At 44.0% G+C, this 15,675-nt stretch overlaps 1 protein-coding gene across 1 annotated transcript; it reads left to right on the top strand.

Annotated features, from left to right (window-relative positions):
* Positions 1-6,430: 6,430 nt before the first annotated feature.
* LOC123253611 (probable ATP-dependent RNA helicase DDX53) lies at positions 6,431-9,413 on the top strand. Its single transcript, XM_044682781.1, has one exon. The coding sequence runs from the start codon at positions 6,431-6,433 to the stop codon at positions 9,281-9,283; it is 2,853 nt and encodes a 950-aa protein (XP_044538716.1). The 3' UTR covers positions 9,284-9,413.
* The last annotated feature ends 6,262 nt before the right edge of the window (positions 9,414-15,675 follow it).

Genomic DNA, 15,675 nt, shown 5'->3' on the forward strand with positions numbered 1-15,675 from the left:
TTAGCTCTCTACCTACACCTTCCTGTCACATCCCCACAGGGATCAGCACCCTCAACCTTTAGGTCTCTACTGCCCTTTCCTGTCACATCCCTACAGAGATCAGGACTCTCTCCCTTTAGCTTTCTAACTGCCTCTTCCTGTCACATCCATATAGGGGTCAGGACCCTAATCCTTTAGCTTTCTAACTGCCTCTTCCTATCACATCCCTACAGGAATCAGAACCCTCACCCTTTAGCTCTCTACCTGCCCTGTCCTGTGACATCCATACAGGGATCAGGACCCCCACCATTTAGCTCTCTACCTGCCTCTTCCTGTCACATCTCTACATGGATAAGGACTCTAACCATTTAGCTTTCTAACTGCCTCTTCCAGGACCCCCACCATTTAGCTCTCTACCTGCCCCTTCCTGTCAGATCTCTACAGGGATCAGGATCCTAGTCCTTTAGCTTTCTAACTGCCTGTTCCTGTCACATACATACAGGGATCAGGACCCCCCACAATTTAGCTCTCTACCTGCCCCTTCCTGTCACACCTCTACAGGGATCAGGACTCTCACCATTTAGCTCTCTACCTGCCCCTTCCTGTCACATCTCTACATGAATAAGGACTCTTACCATTTAGCTTTCCAACTGCCTCTTCCTGTCACATACATACAGGGATCAGGACCCTCAACCTTTAGCTCTCTACCTGCCCCTTCCTGTCACATCCCTACAGAAATGAGGACACTCACCCTTTAGCTCTCTACCTACACCTTCCTGTCACATCCCCACAGGGATCAGCACCCTCAACCTTTAGGTCTCTACTGCCCTTTCCTGTCACATCCCTACAGAGATCAGGACTCTCTCCCTTTAGCTTTCTAACTGCCTCTTCCTGTCACATCCATATAGGGGTCAGGACCCTAATCCTTTAGCTTTCTAACTGCCTCTTCCTATCACATCCCTACAGGAATCAGAACCCTCACCCTTTAGCTCTCTACCTGCCCTGTCCTGTGACATCCATACAGGGATCAGGACCCCCACCATTTAGCTCTCTACCTGCCTCTTCCTGTCACATCTCTACATGGATAAGGACTCTAACCATTTAGCTTTCTAACTGCCTCTTCCAGGACCCCCACCATTTAGCTCTCTACCTGCCCCTTCCTGTCAGATCTCTACAGGGATCAGNGAGAGAGAAGGAAAGAGGGAAGAGAGAGAGAGACAGAGAGAGAGAAGGAAAGAGGGAAGAGAGAGAGACAGAGAGCGAGCATATGTATTTGAGTTGTTTGTGTGCTGTCCTCCCCCCCCCCCAATTAGACCACGAGCTCCATAAAGGCAGTGTTTGCCTTTCTCTGTATCCTTGGCTTAGCCTAGTGCCCACCACGTAGCCAACATTTCATAAATATTTGACTGTCCACCCCACACTGTTTGAAGAAACCCAACTTTTGAGTAAGTTGCCTTTGATTCTTGGGAAAAGGTTCTCCCTCTACAGACACGTCCCTGCAAATATCTAGTGAGGAATGTGGGCTAAACTTTCCCTTCCCTGTTAAAACTGCCCATTGCAACCTAATTCCACATGTATTCTTAAGGAGGAGCAGCCAGAAACGGACGGTCAGCTATTCTCAAAAGGATCTTAGAGGCCATTGGCTTGTTTTGTTTTTAAACCCTCACCTTCGGTCTTAGAATCAATACTGGCTATTGGTTCTAAGGCAGAAGAGTGGTAAAGGGTAGGCAATGGGGGTCAAGTGACTTGCCAAGGGTCACAGAGCTGGGAAGTGTCTGAGGCCAGATTGGAATCCAAGGCCTCCTGACTCTAGGCCTGGCTCTCAATCCACTGAGTCTCCCAGCTGCCCTCTTCCACATGTATTCTTAAGGAGGAACAGGCAAAAACTGACAGCTATTCTCAAAAGGGTCTTAGAGATCATTGTTTTAATGATTTGGCTAATTTTAAGATTTGGGGCATTTTTCCTCTCATTTCAGTGGTAAAAACAAGCTTTTCCAATTCAATTCTGTACCTTAAGTCTTCCCCTGCTTCTTCAGTACAGAATTAGCTAGAAACTGGGCTTGAGATCTCATTGTTAGATGAGAAATTCCCTCTGCCAATGTAGCTTGGTATCTTTTCTGTAGTCTGTAGGCTTAATAAAGAGCTGTCTAGGGCCTTCAGCAGGCCAGTGGACTTGTCCAGGGTCACACAGCCAACATGTGTCAGACAAAACTTGGAGTCTTTCTGGCTCCATGCGGCCTTTTTCTGCACTGCCCCTGGGTTTTTGAAGGTAGAGTACTAGCTCCACAGACTTTCTCAAAGCCTTAGTCTCTAGATAACACCATAGGCTCATTACCAGACAGTTGGCCTTGAGGTAATGAATTCTTTTTGGCCCCAAGCCACGTTTACCAAGGCAGAGAAGGGTTTCAATGTGCATCAGTGTGGAGGGAGTGCCCAAACTGATGAAATGACACATTTTTCAAGTCCCAAAGGAAAAAGGAAAAGGAAAGAAAGCAAAACAGAAATAGCAATGCCCGAACTGACTATACAACAACTTTTCTAAACTAGGCCACTTTCATTTTTAGGCAACCAAACCCACTCCCCCCCCGCCCCCCACCCCTTACAAACCCTTTTCTTTTCACAGGATGGTGATGGTAAGTTAACTAGTTCAAAGGTAATATCCCCCAGTGGTTCTCCTGCCCATCTCTGCAGCCATTCTAGGAAAGTTTCATTGTGGAGAAGAATCGTTTTCCGTGCATGTTGACCGCCTGCCACTGTCCGATTTCCATTCTTTACTCCCCTTTATTTATTTGAATTCACTCTTCAGTCAATCTGCTCTGGGCCCACTATGTGGAAGGCAGTGAGCTAAGCCCTAGAGATACAAAGGGGGGAAACGGAATGTAGCTGTCTCTGTGCTCGAGGAACTTGCCTTCTCCTGGGAACAACTGGATTTACTAAATATCTCCAAAGCAAACAGGGCCATAGAGCTAAGGGAGGGAAGCACTTAAGCTGATTTTCAAAGGAAATTAGGGATGCTTAGTGGCTGGGAAGACCAACCGAGGCAATGGTGCTCAGAATTGGGTTACAATGGCGGTCCGTGACAACTGATGGGGACCCCCGTCAAAAATGGAACTGTCCCTGCCATCCAAGAGGCTACTTTTTGATGGGCATGTGTAGAGGAATATGCAAAATGGGCACTTTGGTGGGGAAGGCATCCCTTAGCATCTGGTAGAACCAGGAAAGGGCCTCATGGTTAAAGGGTAGGGGGTGGGAGGCGGGCCCTGGGAAGAGCATTCGCCGGACAGCAAGTACCAAGGCCTGGAGACGGGACATGGATTATCTTGAACAGTAAACAAGCCAATTTGCTGGATAGTGGGAACAAAGAAGGGAAAGAAGAAAGGACGGGACCAGGTTATGAAGAGCTTTCAATGTCCAACAGGAGAGTTTCTATTAGATGCTGGAGATGATGAGCATCACTAGAGTTTGACTAGGGGACCACAGGGTGGAACACAATCAGACCTATGTTTTAGGAAATTTTGGTAGCCATGTGGAGGGTGGATTGGCATGGGGAGGGACCTGAGGCAGGAAAACTGGGCAATCATACATACTGGACAAACATACAGTAATCATACATGCAAGAAGTGGTGTCCTGAACTGGGATGGTAGAGAGAAATCCTCTACCCAGAATAGTCGAGAAGTACAAATGACCAACTTGCACATGGCAACTGATTGAACATATAGAATAAGTGCAAGGAAAGAACCAAAGATGACTCAGATTCTAAACCTAGGTGAGCCCTTAACAATGACGGAGACGTTCCAAAGAGGAACAGCAAGTAGGCCATTTTTGTTGAAAAGGAGAGTATATGAAGAGGAATAAGAAGTAAACCTAGAATGGTAGGCAAAAGCGATGATCCAAATTCCTGGGACTGATACACCACTGAATGATTATCTTTATCAGAAAACTTAATCATTTCTCAGAGGACATTTACCTCCAAGGGCAAAAGGAAGTCCCAGATGAAAAGAGGGGACCGCTCTTTTCCAGGGCCATCTTAGAATAAAGTAGAGTTGTACCACAAGAGAAGGAAAGAGGGAATTCCGGTAAGGGTTCTTCAGAGACCATAGTAGCGTGTAGATGTCCCGCAGAACAAAAGGCTGTAGGGGACCACCTAGAGTTCAGTTACTAGTAAAAGGCCAAGGTAGCAAGCACATTTCCAGAAACTAAGTAGAAAAGCTGATGTCGGCTGTTTGGTGAGAGAATTCTACTTTATTTGAACTTTGGAACTGGGAAATCAGAGCACTAGATAACCCCTCACATTAATCTAGGGTGGTTTTAAAAGGACTATAAGCCTTGTTTGCAGTTAAATACTCTGTGTGATAGTTTCTGTTTAGAATATATTCCACCCTACTTTCCCTAAGTGACCCTGTTTTCTAATAAGCCAAGAATAACCAAGTTGGAGAGGAGCAGGAAGGCCATCTAGTTTGGCCCATTTTTGTACACAAGTCCTCTCTGTAGAATACCCAGGAAGTGATCTTCCAGCTTCTGCTTGGAGATCCTGGATGAAATGGTACCCAGTGCTTCCCAAGGGACCTCATAGCTCTAGTCATTAGGAAGTCTCCATTTGCCTCTTTACCTGTCCTCTAGGATCAAACAGAACAATCCCTTTCCATCTATCATGTCGTTTCTAAATATGAAAGAATTTGATTACTCCTCGATATTCGTGACACACAGATCATGGGGTGAACAAGAACTATCTCACTGGAGAGGCATAGTTGGGGGGAGGAGGGGGAAGGCCCTGCCTTTGGAGTCAGAGGACCTGGGTTTAGATTCTGTCTGACCTTGGGGAAGTATCACAACTCTCTCTGGGCCCGAGGAGTCATATATAAAGTGAAACATGTTCACTCTCATCTCTTTCGACCTGCACTTTGAAAGATAGAGTTAGACTTTAAGATGCCCCTGATAATGGGACAGTTTATCCCCGACAATGAAGTTCTGTAGGAACAAATATAAGTGAAAACCAGTCTGCAAATTCAAAATGAGGGGAAATTGTCATCCCAGTCGATTGCCGAAAGGATTGATCGTTCCAACAATATGATTCTGCTAGCTGTCTGGCTATCTGATCTTTCAACACACACACACACACACATCTAAGAAATAGTGTTCTATGGTACCTTCGAGTTGTGCAGGTAGCCTAGTGACAGGAAACGTGCCCCAGATGCACTAGTTGGGCTTGGATTGAAGTACAGGGTCATAATGGATTGTTGGGTATTTAGTGAGGAAAGATGATGACCGTTGGCATAATTGTCTTCAAGCACAGAATAAGTTATTAAGATAGTAATCATCTGGTTCCTACATACCATAAAGACAGAACAAGAGTATATTATAATTCTGTCCAATGAGATCATCAAATTGGAAGGGAACTTGGTGGTCACCTAAGCTAGTCTAACCCATATCTGAACAAAAGACCTCTCAGACACATCCCCAGCCAGTGACCCACCGGCCTTTGAAGACCTCTGGAGAGGGGCAACCTACTACCCTCCTGGATAGCCATTCCCCTTCTGCACAGCTGTCATTGTTAGGAAATTTTTCCTTAAGTTAAGCCACACTATACCGCCATGCAACATCCACCTAGTACTCTTAGTTCTTCCCACTAAAGCCAAGCAGGACAAATTTAATTTTGCGTCATTGTGACAGCAATGACTTCCGATACTTGAAGCCAGCCATTAGGTACTCACCACGTTAGCCCCACTTTAAGATTCTCACTTCAACTGATCCTCCCCTGGCATTTCGAGGCTCTTCGCCTTCCCAGTCACCACCTGTTTTTATACTTTCTTTCCTAAAATGTGCCCAGAGCTGAACATAATGTTCCAAATGCATTCTGACCAGAGTCCAGTACAGTGGGGCTACCTCTATACCTCCCTAATTATGGATACTCTCTCAATGCAACCTAAACTTGCATTAGCCTTTTGGACTCTTAACTGAGTTTGTGGTTCAGTAAAACCTCTTGATCTTTTTTTTTTCTTAAACTGCTGGCCTCATCATTCCTCTCCATCTTGCATTTGTCCATTGGGCTTTTAGAACCTAAGGGAATGACTCGACATTGATCCAAATTTAATCTTCACTGATGTATTCTTCAATTTGGCCCATTGTTCTAGTCTGTCAAGGGTATTAAGTAGCTGCAAGTTTAATATATATCCATCCCTTTATCCAAGCCACGCATAAAAATTATTTAACAGCATAAGGCCAAGGATAGATCTCTGGGGCACTTTGCTCTACACAAAGGTGCAATAGACCAGTGCTTTATGGGTCAAATATATTTGTGATATTTAAGTACTAATCCTCAGGTCTCTCTTTCACCCAACAGGGAGGTCATAGCTAGGGCTATCCAGTTCACTCCCTTTTTTTGTCTCTTAAACAGTGCTAGACAGCATTCTTGCTGTCCCCGCTTTGGAATAAAGATATTCTTCCATCTTCATGGAAAAAGATCGCAGCTATGCTGTTCACTATGGTGTGCCAACTTCGAAGTCCCGGTCATCAGCAGAGAAGGCAGGCTCGATCCCATCTCGATCATCCACAGGGGAAACGGAGAAAAGCTGTGCCACCCATCCTTTGGTGCCAACCTCTGAACCCTGGATACGGATGGAGAAGCCAAAACCACCCTTGCCTCAGGCGCCCGCCGTAGAAACGGATAGAAGGCGTGCCACTCACCTTTTGATACCAACCTCTGATCCCTGGTTACCGGTGAAGCCAAAATCAGTCCCATCTCAGCCATCCACAGTAGAAGATAGCAGCTATGGCGCTCACTCTTCTGTGCTAACTTCTGAGCCGTGGTCATCGGAAAATCTGATATTCCCATCTCAGGTGTCCACCACGGAAGCAGATAGCAGCTATCTGGATCAGCTTGCTATACCACCTTATGAGTTATGGTCACCAGTGGACAAGCTGATGCCGCTCTCATTTCATTTGTCTCCTGTGGAAAAATTTACTAGCCACACTACTACCTACAATAGCAACCTTACTTCTTCAGGTTTTGACGTACCCTCAGTTGTGTCCGAGACACCATTAGAGAAGTCACTGCCACTTCCACCTTATCAGCTTTCCACTATTGAATCTTATAACAGCTTTGGCACGTGTACCATCAGTCCTCCCTCTTCGGGCTTTGTTATGTCCAGCTCTGAGCCTCAGCCATCAGAAAAGAGCCTGATATCTCCACCATCTCGACTATCGACCAGAAACAAATCTAGCAGTCATGCCATCCATAACATCAGCCCTGCCTCGCCTGCTGTGACCATGCCAGCCTCTGAGTCTCAGCCATCCAGAAAGGGCCTTATATCACCACCCTTTCAATTATCCACCAGAAGAAAGTCTAGCAGCTCTACCACCCGTAACATCAGCCCTGCCTGTGCACGTCAATCACCAAAGAGCTTGATTCCACCTCTGTCTCCATTTTGCACCACAGAAGCAGCTAGCACTTATGTCACCGGTAACATCAGCCCTTCCCTTCCAGGCCCAACCCATAACATCGGTACAAAAGGGCAGGGAAGAGGCAACCTCAGGGGTTTGAGCGGCCCCCTGGCAGCACAGGAGGCCCAGGCCCAGGGCTCCTGTAAGAAAGAGTCACCTCTCTGTTTCATGATTAAGACCGGAATAATTGGAACCAGCACAAACAACAGAGGCAACAAAGTTAAGAAGATGCAAGAATTTTCCGGCTCTAAAATGCGCGGTCCCAGAGGAGAATCTGAGTCCGAGGCAAGGGCATATGGCAAACAACAAAACCAGAAACCGGCTAAGTCGGTAGTCGAAGAAACGGTGAAAACGGAGAGATACTCTAAAGAGGGAGCAAAAAGGAGTGGTACTTTGAAAACATCTTCTACTGAAAAGTTCACAGAGAGGAAAGTACCTATGATTGATTGGGATGCAATCAGACAAAGTCACCTGCAATACATTAAAGACAAGTGGGGAAGCCTACCTCCAATTAAGAAAGATTTTTATATTGAATCAGCCACTACCAAATCAATGTTACAATCAGAAGCAGACAGGTGGCGCAAAGAAAACAATAATGTAACTTGTGATGATTTAAAAAAATTTGAAAAAAGATCTATCCCGCACCCTGTCTGCAAATTCGAAGATGCATTTGAACAATATCCGGAAGTAATGGAAAACATAAGGAAAGTAGGCTTCATCAAACCCACGCCAATACAGTCACAGGCATGGCCAATAATATTGAAAGGTATTGACTTGATCAGCATTGCCCAAACGGGCACTGGAAAAACATTAGCATACCTAATACCAGGTTTTATTCATCTTGACCAACAACCGGTAGCCAGAGAGGAAAGGGGTGGTCCTGGTATGTTGGTGCTCACCCCAACCAGAGAATTAGCTATTCAAATCGAAAATGAGTGTAAGAAATATACCTATAAAGGGATCAAGAGTATATGCATATATGGTGGAGACAGAAGTGGTCAAACTGAGTGTATCCCCAAAGGTATAGATATAATCATTGCCACCCCTGGTCGCCTTAGCGACCTTCAGATGAACGACTTCATCAATCTTAACAGCATAACCTACCTAGTTCTAGATGAAGCCGATAAGATGCTGGATATGGGGTTCGAGCCTCAAATAATGAAAATTTTATCAGATATTCGGCCAGATAGACAAACGGTAATGACCAGCGCTACCTGGCCTGATATTGTCCGTCATTTGTCCCAAAAGTATCTAAAAGATCCAATGATAGTTTATGTTGGCACTTTGAATTTAGCCACAGTAAATACCATAAAACAAAAAATAATCGTAACTACTGAAGAAGAGAAACGAGTTTTACTACTCTCGTTCATTGATTCATTGATGCCTGAACATAAAGTAATTATTTTTGTAAGTAGAAAGCTTATTGCTGATGATATATCCAGTGACTTGAGCATTAAGGGCATACCTGTGCAGTCACTCCATGGTAATCGAGAACAAGATGACCGGGACCAAGCGTTAGAGGAATTTAAAAAAGGAGTAGTAAAAATATTAATAGCTACAGATCTGGCATCACGAGGTCTTGATGTCCTTGACATCACTCATGTTTTTAACTTCGATTTTCCTCAAAACATTGAAGAATATATACATAGGATAGGACGTACAGGAAGAGCTGGACAAAGTGGCTCGTCAATCACTTTACTTACCAAAAATGATTGGAGCATTGCTGGGGAGCTAATTAACATCTTGCATCGGGCCAACCAAGAAGTTCCCCGTGAGCTTGCAACGATGGCTAGGCAGTATAAGCAGTATAAGCATAGAAAGAGTGAGGAAAAGAAGTTAAGGTATTATAGCAGGCCAAGATAACATAGTTTACTTTAAAGCCTGTTTATTCTCTTTAAGTTTAAAAGTGTTTTAAAAAAATGCTTGTGAATTGGACATTATGTTTTCATCTGGTAATTGGAAAACCCTAAGGTTGTGTGGGAATGTGATTGAGAATGTGGGGAAAGAAAAGGAAAAAAATCATCCCTGGCACTCCAGTGTTCCATATCTATGGTTGAAACATCACAGCCCTTGGAATTTAGGATGGCCCATTTTATTCTGGGATCATTCCTTATCCAAAGGGTACTACTTAGCCCAGACCAATTCTGGAAAGGAACTGCAATATGAGGTCTGCCTCAGGGTATACCCAAGAATCAAGTTTAATTTGTGATACCTAGGACTATCCTAGAAAGGATCCAAATGGATATGAATGACCCCCCACCCCCAAGTCTTAGAATCAAACCATTCTACCAGGAATCAATTCCACTAGATAGAGATGATAGAGTTGGACCAGAGTGTCTGGACTGTCCCAGCTTTAGGCTGGTATCCCTTAGGCCAGTGATGGGCAAACTTTTTAAAGAGGGGGCCAAAGGAATTCTAAGACAACTCGAAGTTTCATTGTATTGTATTCTACTCATTGTATTGTATCTTACTCATTGTATTGTACCCTACTCATTGTATTTGTCAGATTAGGAATAATGTGCGCCGGGTAATAGAACACTTCAGGGGGGCCCGCATGTGGGCTGCAGGCCGTAGTTTGCCCATCACTGCTTAGGCCTTTCTCTTCCCTGGATCCTCTACTATTCAAGCCCCAGCTTTCATTTTCCCTTAAGTATGTCATAAGTGGAATTCTTCCACCTTTCTTCTGCCACCACTCTAGTCCAGCTCATCTCTATAATCTGAATTGATTCCACAGCCTCATAAGTTTGCCCTCTAGTTTCTCTCTTCTCTGATCCATGTTGCATCGTACTACCCCACCAGTCTTCCTAAAGGCCACTTTTAATCAATCATCAAGCACTGATTGAAACACCAACTATGGGCCAGGTATTGTCCTAAGCATTGAGGATACAAAGAGAAAATATGAAACATTTCTTGCCCTCAGGGAGTTTACGTGCTAACAGGAGATCACATGTGCGTATATAAGCACATAGAGATCATATAGAAAATGAATACAATGTAGTTTTGCAAGTTTTGAGCAGCACCGGGAGGGATCAAGAAAGGGTACATCTAGAAAGAGGTTCTTGAGCTGGGCTTGGAAGGAAATCAAGGATTCCAAGCTATGGAGATGAAGAAGGAAAGCATTCCAGGTATGAAAAACAGTTGGTGTAAAAGCATAGAGATGGGAGATGAAATGTCATGTGTGAAGAAAAGCAAGTTAACTAGTAGGGCCAAACCATAGAGCAGGGGTTGGCAACGTATGGCTCTCGAGCCACATCTGGCTCTTTTGAGGGCCAGATACGGCTCTTTCTGCAGGAGCCATAAAGTCCATTTTTTTTTCAGGCGCTGTTACAGGAGCCGCACTGTGAGCACTGTACGGCTCTCACGAAATTACATTTTAAAAAATGTGGCGTTTATGGCTCTCACAGCCAAAAAGGTTGCCGACCCCTGCCATAGAGCATATATATGCATAAGAATATCAGAAAAGTGGGGGCAGCTGGGTAGCTCAGTGGATTGAGAGCCAGGCCTAGAGACAGGAGGTCCTAGGTTCAAATCTGGCCTCAGACACTTCCCAGCTTGTGACCCTGGGCAAGTCACTTGACCCCCATTGCCCATTGCCTAGCCCTGACCACTTCTAAGATGGAAGGTAAGAGGTTAAAAAGGAATACTGGAAAAGTAAGAAGCCTCCACAATATGAAGAGTTTTAAATGCCAGACAGAAGAGTTTATTTTTTACCTTAGAGGCAACAAGGAGCCATTGGAGTTTCTTGAATAGGGGTGTGAAGGCGAGGGGACACTTGGTGAAGCCTTCATTTTAGGAAAGTCACTGGCATCTATATGGGGCATAAATTGGAATGGGAAAGATTTGAGAAAGGGAAACCAGCTAGAAAACTATTACAGTAGTCCAGATGGAGGTGATCAGGGCCTGACCTAGGGCCATGATTATGTGAGTGGAGAGAAGGTAACATTATCAATGGGGATATGGAGGCAGAAGTGACAAGATTTAGCAACTGATTGGATATGTTGAGTGAGAGTGAAGAGATGGGGATGACATTGAGGCTAGGAACGTGGGAGACTGAAAGCATGGTGATGCCCTTAACAACAATGGGGGAGTTCCAAAGGGGTGTGTTTGGGGGAGATATTAGTTCAGTTTTGCAAGTCTGAGATGTCTCCATCTGGATTGAAATGTCCAATAAGTAGTTTGTAATTTGGGGCTAGAAAGACGGGGACTAAAGCTAATTATATAGATCTGAAAGTCATCTGTATAGAGATGGCCATTGGACTCATGGAAATCAGTGAGGTCACTAAGTGAGACAGTGCAGAGAGTAAAGAGGGCCCAGGACCAAGCCTTGGGGGAACACAGCAGCCAATGAAGGCACAGCTAAGGAAATGGGACCGTCTGACAGGTTGGAAGAGAGGCAGAAGAAAGTACCCAAGAAGGTAATCAGTTTTAAGTCTTGCCTGGATCAAAAAACCCTCTCTTATCCAATTTTAGTTTCCACTAGTGGGGGGTCTGTTTCAAACATCCTGAAGCTGTAGTTACCATCAACACTTCAGCTCCAGATCAGGTACCCCTTGGAGGCTGACAGGCCCTGTAACGAGCGAATCACTGTAAGGAGTGCTGCAGACTAAGTGATGCTGCCTTCAGAAGCACTTCTTCCTTGAGTGAGGAAGGTGTGTGCTACCAGATCTTGACATTTCTCAGCTCTCTAACCCCAGAATTGAACATCTTGGGAGTCCACGCTGATAGGGTTTCAAACCTCACAAATCCTTCCCTACGTCCTATTATTAAGCACCCGAAAACTGGATTGAAAGGTTCTAAGTAGTAACTTTCCTTGCCAAACCCTGAAAGTCCCTTGTTAGCAGAACCAAAGCACCATTCCTGCCCATCATTCACTCTCCTCTCCAGTCAAAGTCCCCTGCCGCCCCACTATGCTTAGAACGTCCACCCCAACACCTCTCTAAATCCTAGCCATTCTCCAGAACCTCGCTGAAGTCCTACGTCTTCCATCAAGGCACTCCAACCTACGTCGACCTCTCGCTTCTCTCAACTCCTCCGTGTTCAACCATGAATGGATGAACCAATGAAACATTAACATTTATTAAGTACTTTCTATATACAAAGCATATTGTTATATGAATATAATGGAATATCATTGGGTTATTAAGAAATGACAACGAGAAGAAAAGATACAAATAGAGATATATGAACAGATGCAGAATGAAATAAGCGGAATCAGGAAAACAGTATATGCAAGAGACCAACAATGTGAACAAACCAATGAGATGAAACTACACATTATCATTTTTTTAAACCCTCACCTTCCATCTTAGAATCGATACAGGGTATTGGCTCCAAGGCAGAAGAGCCGTAAGGGCTAGGCAATGGGGGTCAAGTGACTTGCCCAGGGTCACACAACTAGGAAGTGTCTGAGACCAGATTTGAACCCAGGACCTCCCATCTCTAGGCCTGGCTCTCAATCCACTGAACCACCCAGCTGTCCCCTACACATTATCATTATAATGGCCAAGCTTGCAAGTGCAGAAGAAAGAAAGAAATGGATCTCCCTCTTTTCACAGTTATAGAACATGGATGTGCAACCCAATGCGATTAACATGATGGCTCATTTTGCTTGGTTGTTTGGTGGTGTTTTGTTTTTCAATGTTAAAAAGGAAGACTGACTGTGAGGCGGTGGTACATTTGGAAATTACTTGTTACAAAAACAATCAAACCCCCAAACCCCGATCTCATTGAAAGATCATAGAGCATGAGGGAGATGCTTTAGGACTGGAACAGTGAAAATATCTCTGTCTTCATAAAAGAGGAGGAGAATGGAATCTGTACACTCCGTGGCAATTCCAGCTTACCTGTGATTCCTGGAAAAATTCTAGAATGTCTTGTTTAAGGGATATTATTCAACATTTATAAAAGGAACTAATGCTCACAAAAAGCCAGATGGCTTTGTCCAAGAACAGGTCATGCTAGATTAACCTTTTTGTTGACAGGGTTGTTAAACTGATAAGGGAATGCTATAGCTGTTGTCCACCTAAACTCGAACAGAATTTTTCATAAGGTCTGCCTCGGGTGTTACTCTTCTGGCCAAAATGGGAAATTTTGTACTAGATAATAGTGTACAGCGAGGTGGACTCCAAAAGTGAATGGACCCCCCTAAAGAGTCATAATTAATGGCTCTATATCACCTTAGGAAGGGGTTCCTAGTGAATTTGTCCATAAATTTGTTTTTCTGCTATTTGAAAACTATTTCAGTAGAAGTGGTTTCTTTTGTAAGAAGGATCTGTTTTATTTTATGAATTTAAAAACATTGTTCTGAGAAAGGGCATGTAGACTTCACCAAATGACCAAAGGGATCTAGAACACAAAATAGGTCGAGAACCCCTTACTTAGGTCAAGGTAGCTAGTGGAGCGCCCAAGGGAATCTGTATTTATTTTTAACATTTTGTATCAATGACAAGGATGGCCAACTTATCAAATGTGCAGATGACACAAAGCTGGAAGGTATAAGCTAACAGAGGTCAGAATAAGTTGGTCCAAATCCAAGTAGATGAAATTAGTAAGGATAAATAGAAAGTTTTTCACCCGAGTTCAAAAACTACCAGAACAGGGACACAGTTGATCTGAAAAAGCTCTGGTGCTTTTTCTTAGTGCACTATGAATTCAATTATGAGTGTTATCTGGAAGCCCCCCAAGCTAATGCAAGCTTAAGCCGCATTATGAAAAGCAAATGGGGGGGGGCAGCTGGCTCAGTGGATTGAGAGTCAGGCCTAGAGATGGGAGGTCCTAGGTTCAAATCCGGCCTCAGATACTTCCCAGCTGTGTGACCCTGGGCAAGTCACTTGACCCCCATTGCCCACCCTTACCACTCTTCTACCTAGTTGCCAATACACAGAAGTTAAGGGTTTAAAAAAAGAAAGAAAGAAAAAGAAAAGAACAGTGTACTGGTCTAAGGAAGTGGCAGTCTCACTGTTGTGTGATTTGGTCAGAACCTTGAATAATATATTTGGTTCTGAGTACCAGATTTTAGGAAAGACATTGGTGATGTAGAGAATTTTCAGAGGATGGTGACCAGGATGGTAAAGGACCCCAAGATCATGCCACATGAAGATCAGTCTAAAGAACTGGGAATTTTCAAATCTGAAAAAGTCAAGAGTCGGGGAGGGAGGGTATAAAATCTGTTTTCAAATCAATCGAAAGAATTGGACATTTTAAATCTAAATAAGTAAAGTTGGGGGGGGCATGTTTTCTGTCTTCAAATATTTTAAGGGTGTCATGTGGGAGACTAGTTCTATTACTTTGTACTTTGTATTGATTTATGTTTTTGTTGTGTATCCCCACTAAAATGTACTATCCCTGAGGACAAGAACCGTTTGGTTTTTGCCTTTGTATCCCCAGTACCTTGCACATAGTAGACATTGAGTAACCAGAATTTCGTACCCCTGGACTTCATTTCCCAGCTTTCCCCTTTCTTTCCCACGTTACGGCCTCACGTGTTGTACATAAAAGTTTCCGAAACTCTGCCCTCTCTTGCTCCCTTCTCCCACTTGTGTGGTCCGGGAAACTCCTTTTTGCTCAGGCTATCGCTTTCCTCTACTTCAAGTGATTATTAATAAATCTTAAAAAATATAATACTTGGAGGGGCAGCTGGGTAGCTCAGTGGATTGAGAGCCAGGCCTAGAGACGGGAGGTCCTAGGTTCAAATCCAGCCTCAGACACTTCCCAGCTGTGTGACCCTGGGCAAGTCACTTGACCCCCATTGCCTACCCTTACCACTCTTTTTCCTTGGAACCAATACACAGAAGTTAAGGGTTTAAAATTTAAAAAAAATTTAAAAAATATATAATACTTGGAGTATTGGATATTAACTTTTAATCTTACAACACTAAATAAACATTGATTTGAACTGAGTTCTCTTTGCCCCAGACCACTGGACTAAGAACATTGGGTTGTTGTTCAAAAGAGGCAAGCGTTGGCTTGGTTTAAGGGAAAACTTTCCAGCAATTAGAACTGTTTCCGAATGCACTGGACTACCTCTGCAAATGCAATGGGCTTTCCCTCTCAATGGAGGTCTTCAAGCAAAGGCCTGATTACCACCTCTTGGTGGGCCGTAGAGGACCTTCTTGTTCAGAGATGTCCTCTGAACATGCCTCCTTACTCTGAGATTCTGTGATAAAAGGAACAATGTTAATGAATCTAATAAATCATAGGATCATTGCATTTCGGAGCTGGAACATCAAAGCTCATCTAGTAAAAGCCCCTCATTT

Source organism: Gracilinanus agilis, chromosome X, assembly GCF_016433145.1.
Source record: "Gracilinanus agilis isolate LMUSP501 chromosome X, AgileGrace, whole genome shotgun sequence".
Classification (NCBI taxonomy): Eukaryota; Metazoa; Chordata; class Mammalia; order Didelphimorphia; family Didelphidae; genus Gracilinanus; species Gracilinanus agilis.

Excerpts from the sequence above, each read along its gene's own strand:
- LOC123253611 (XM_044682781.1), top strand. The coding sequence starts at position 6,431 with ATGGAAAAAGATCGCAGCTATGCTGTTCACTATGGTGTGCCAACTTCG.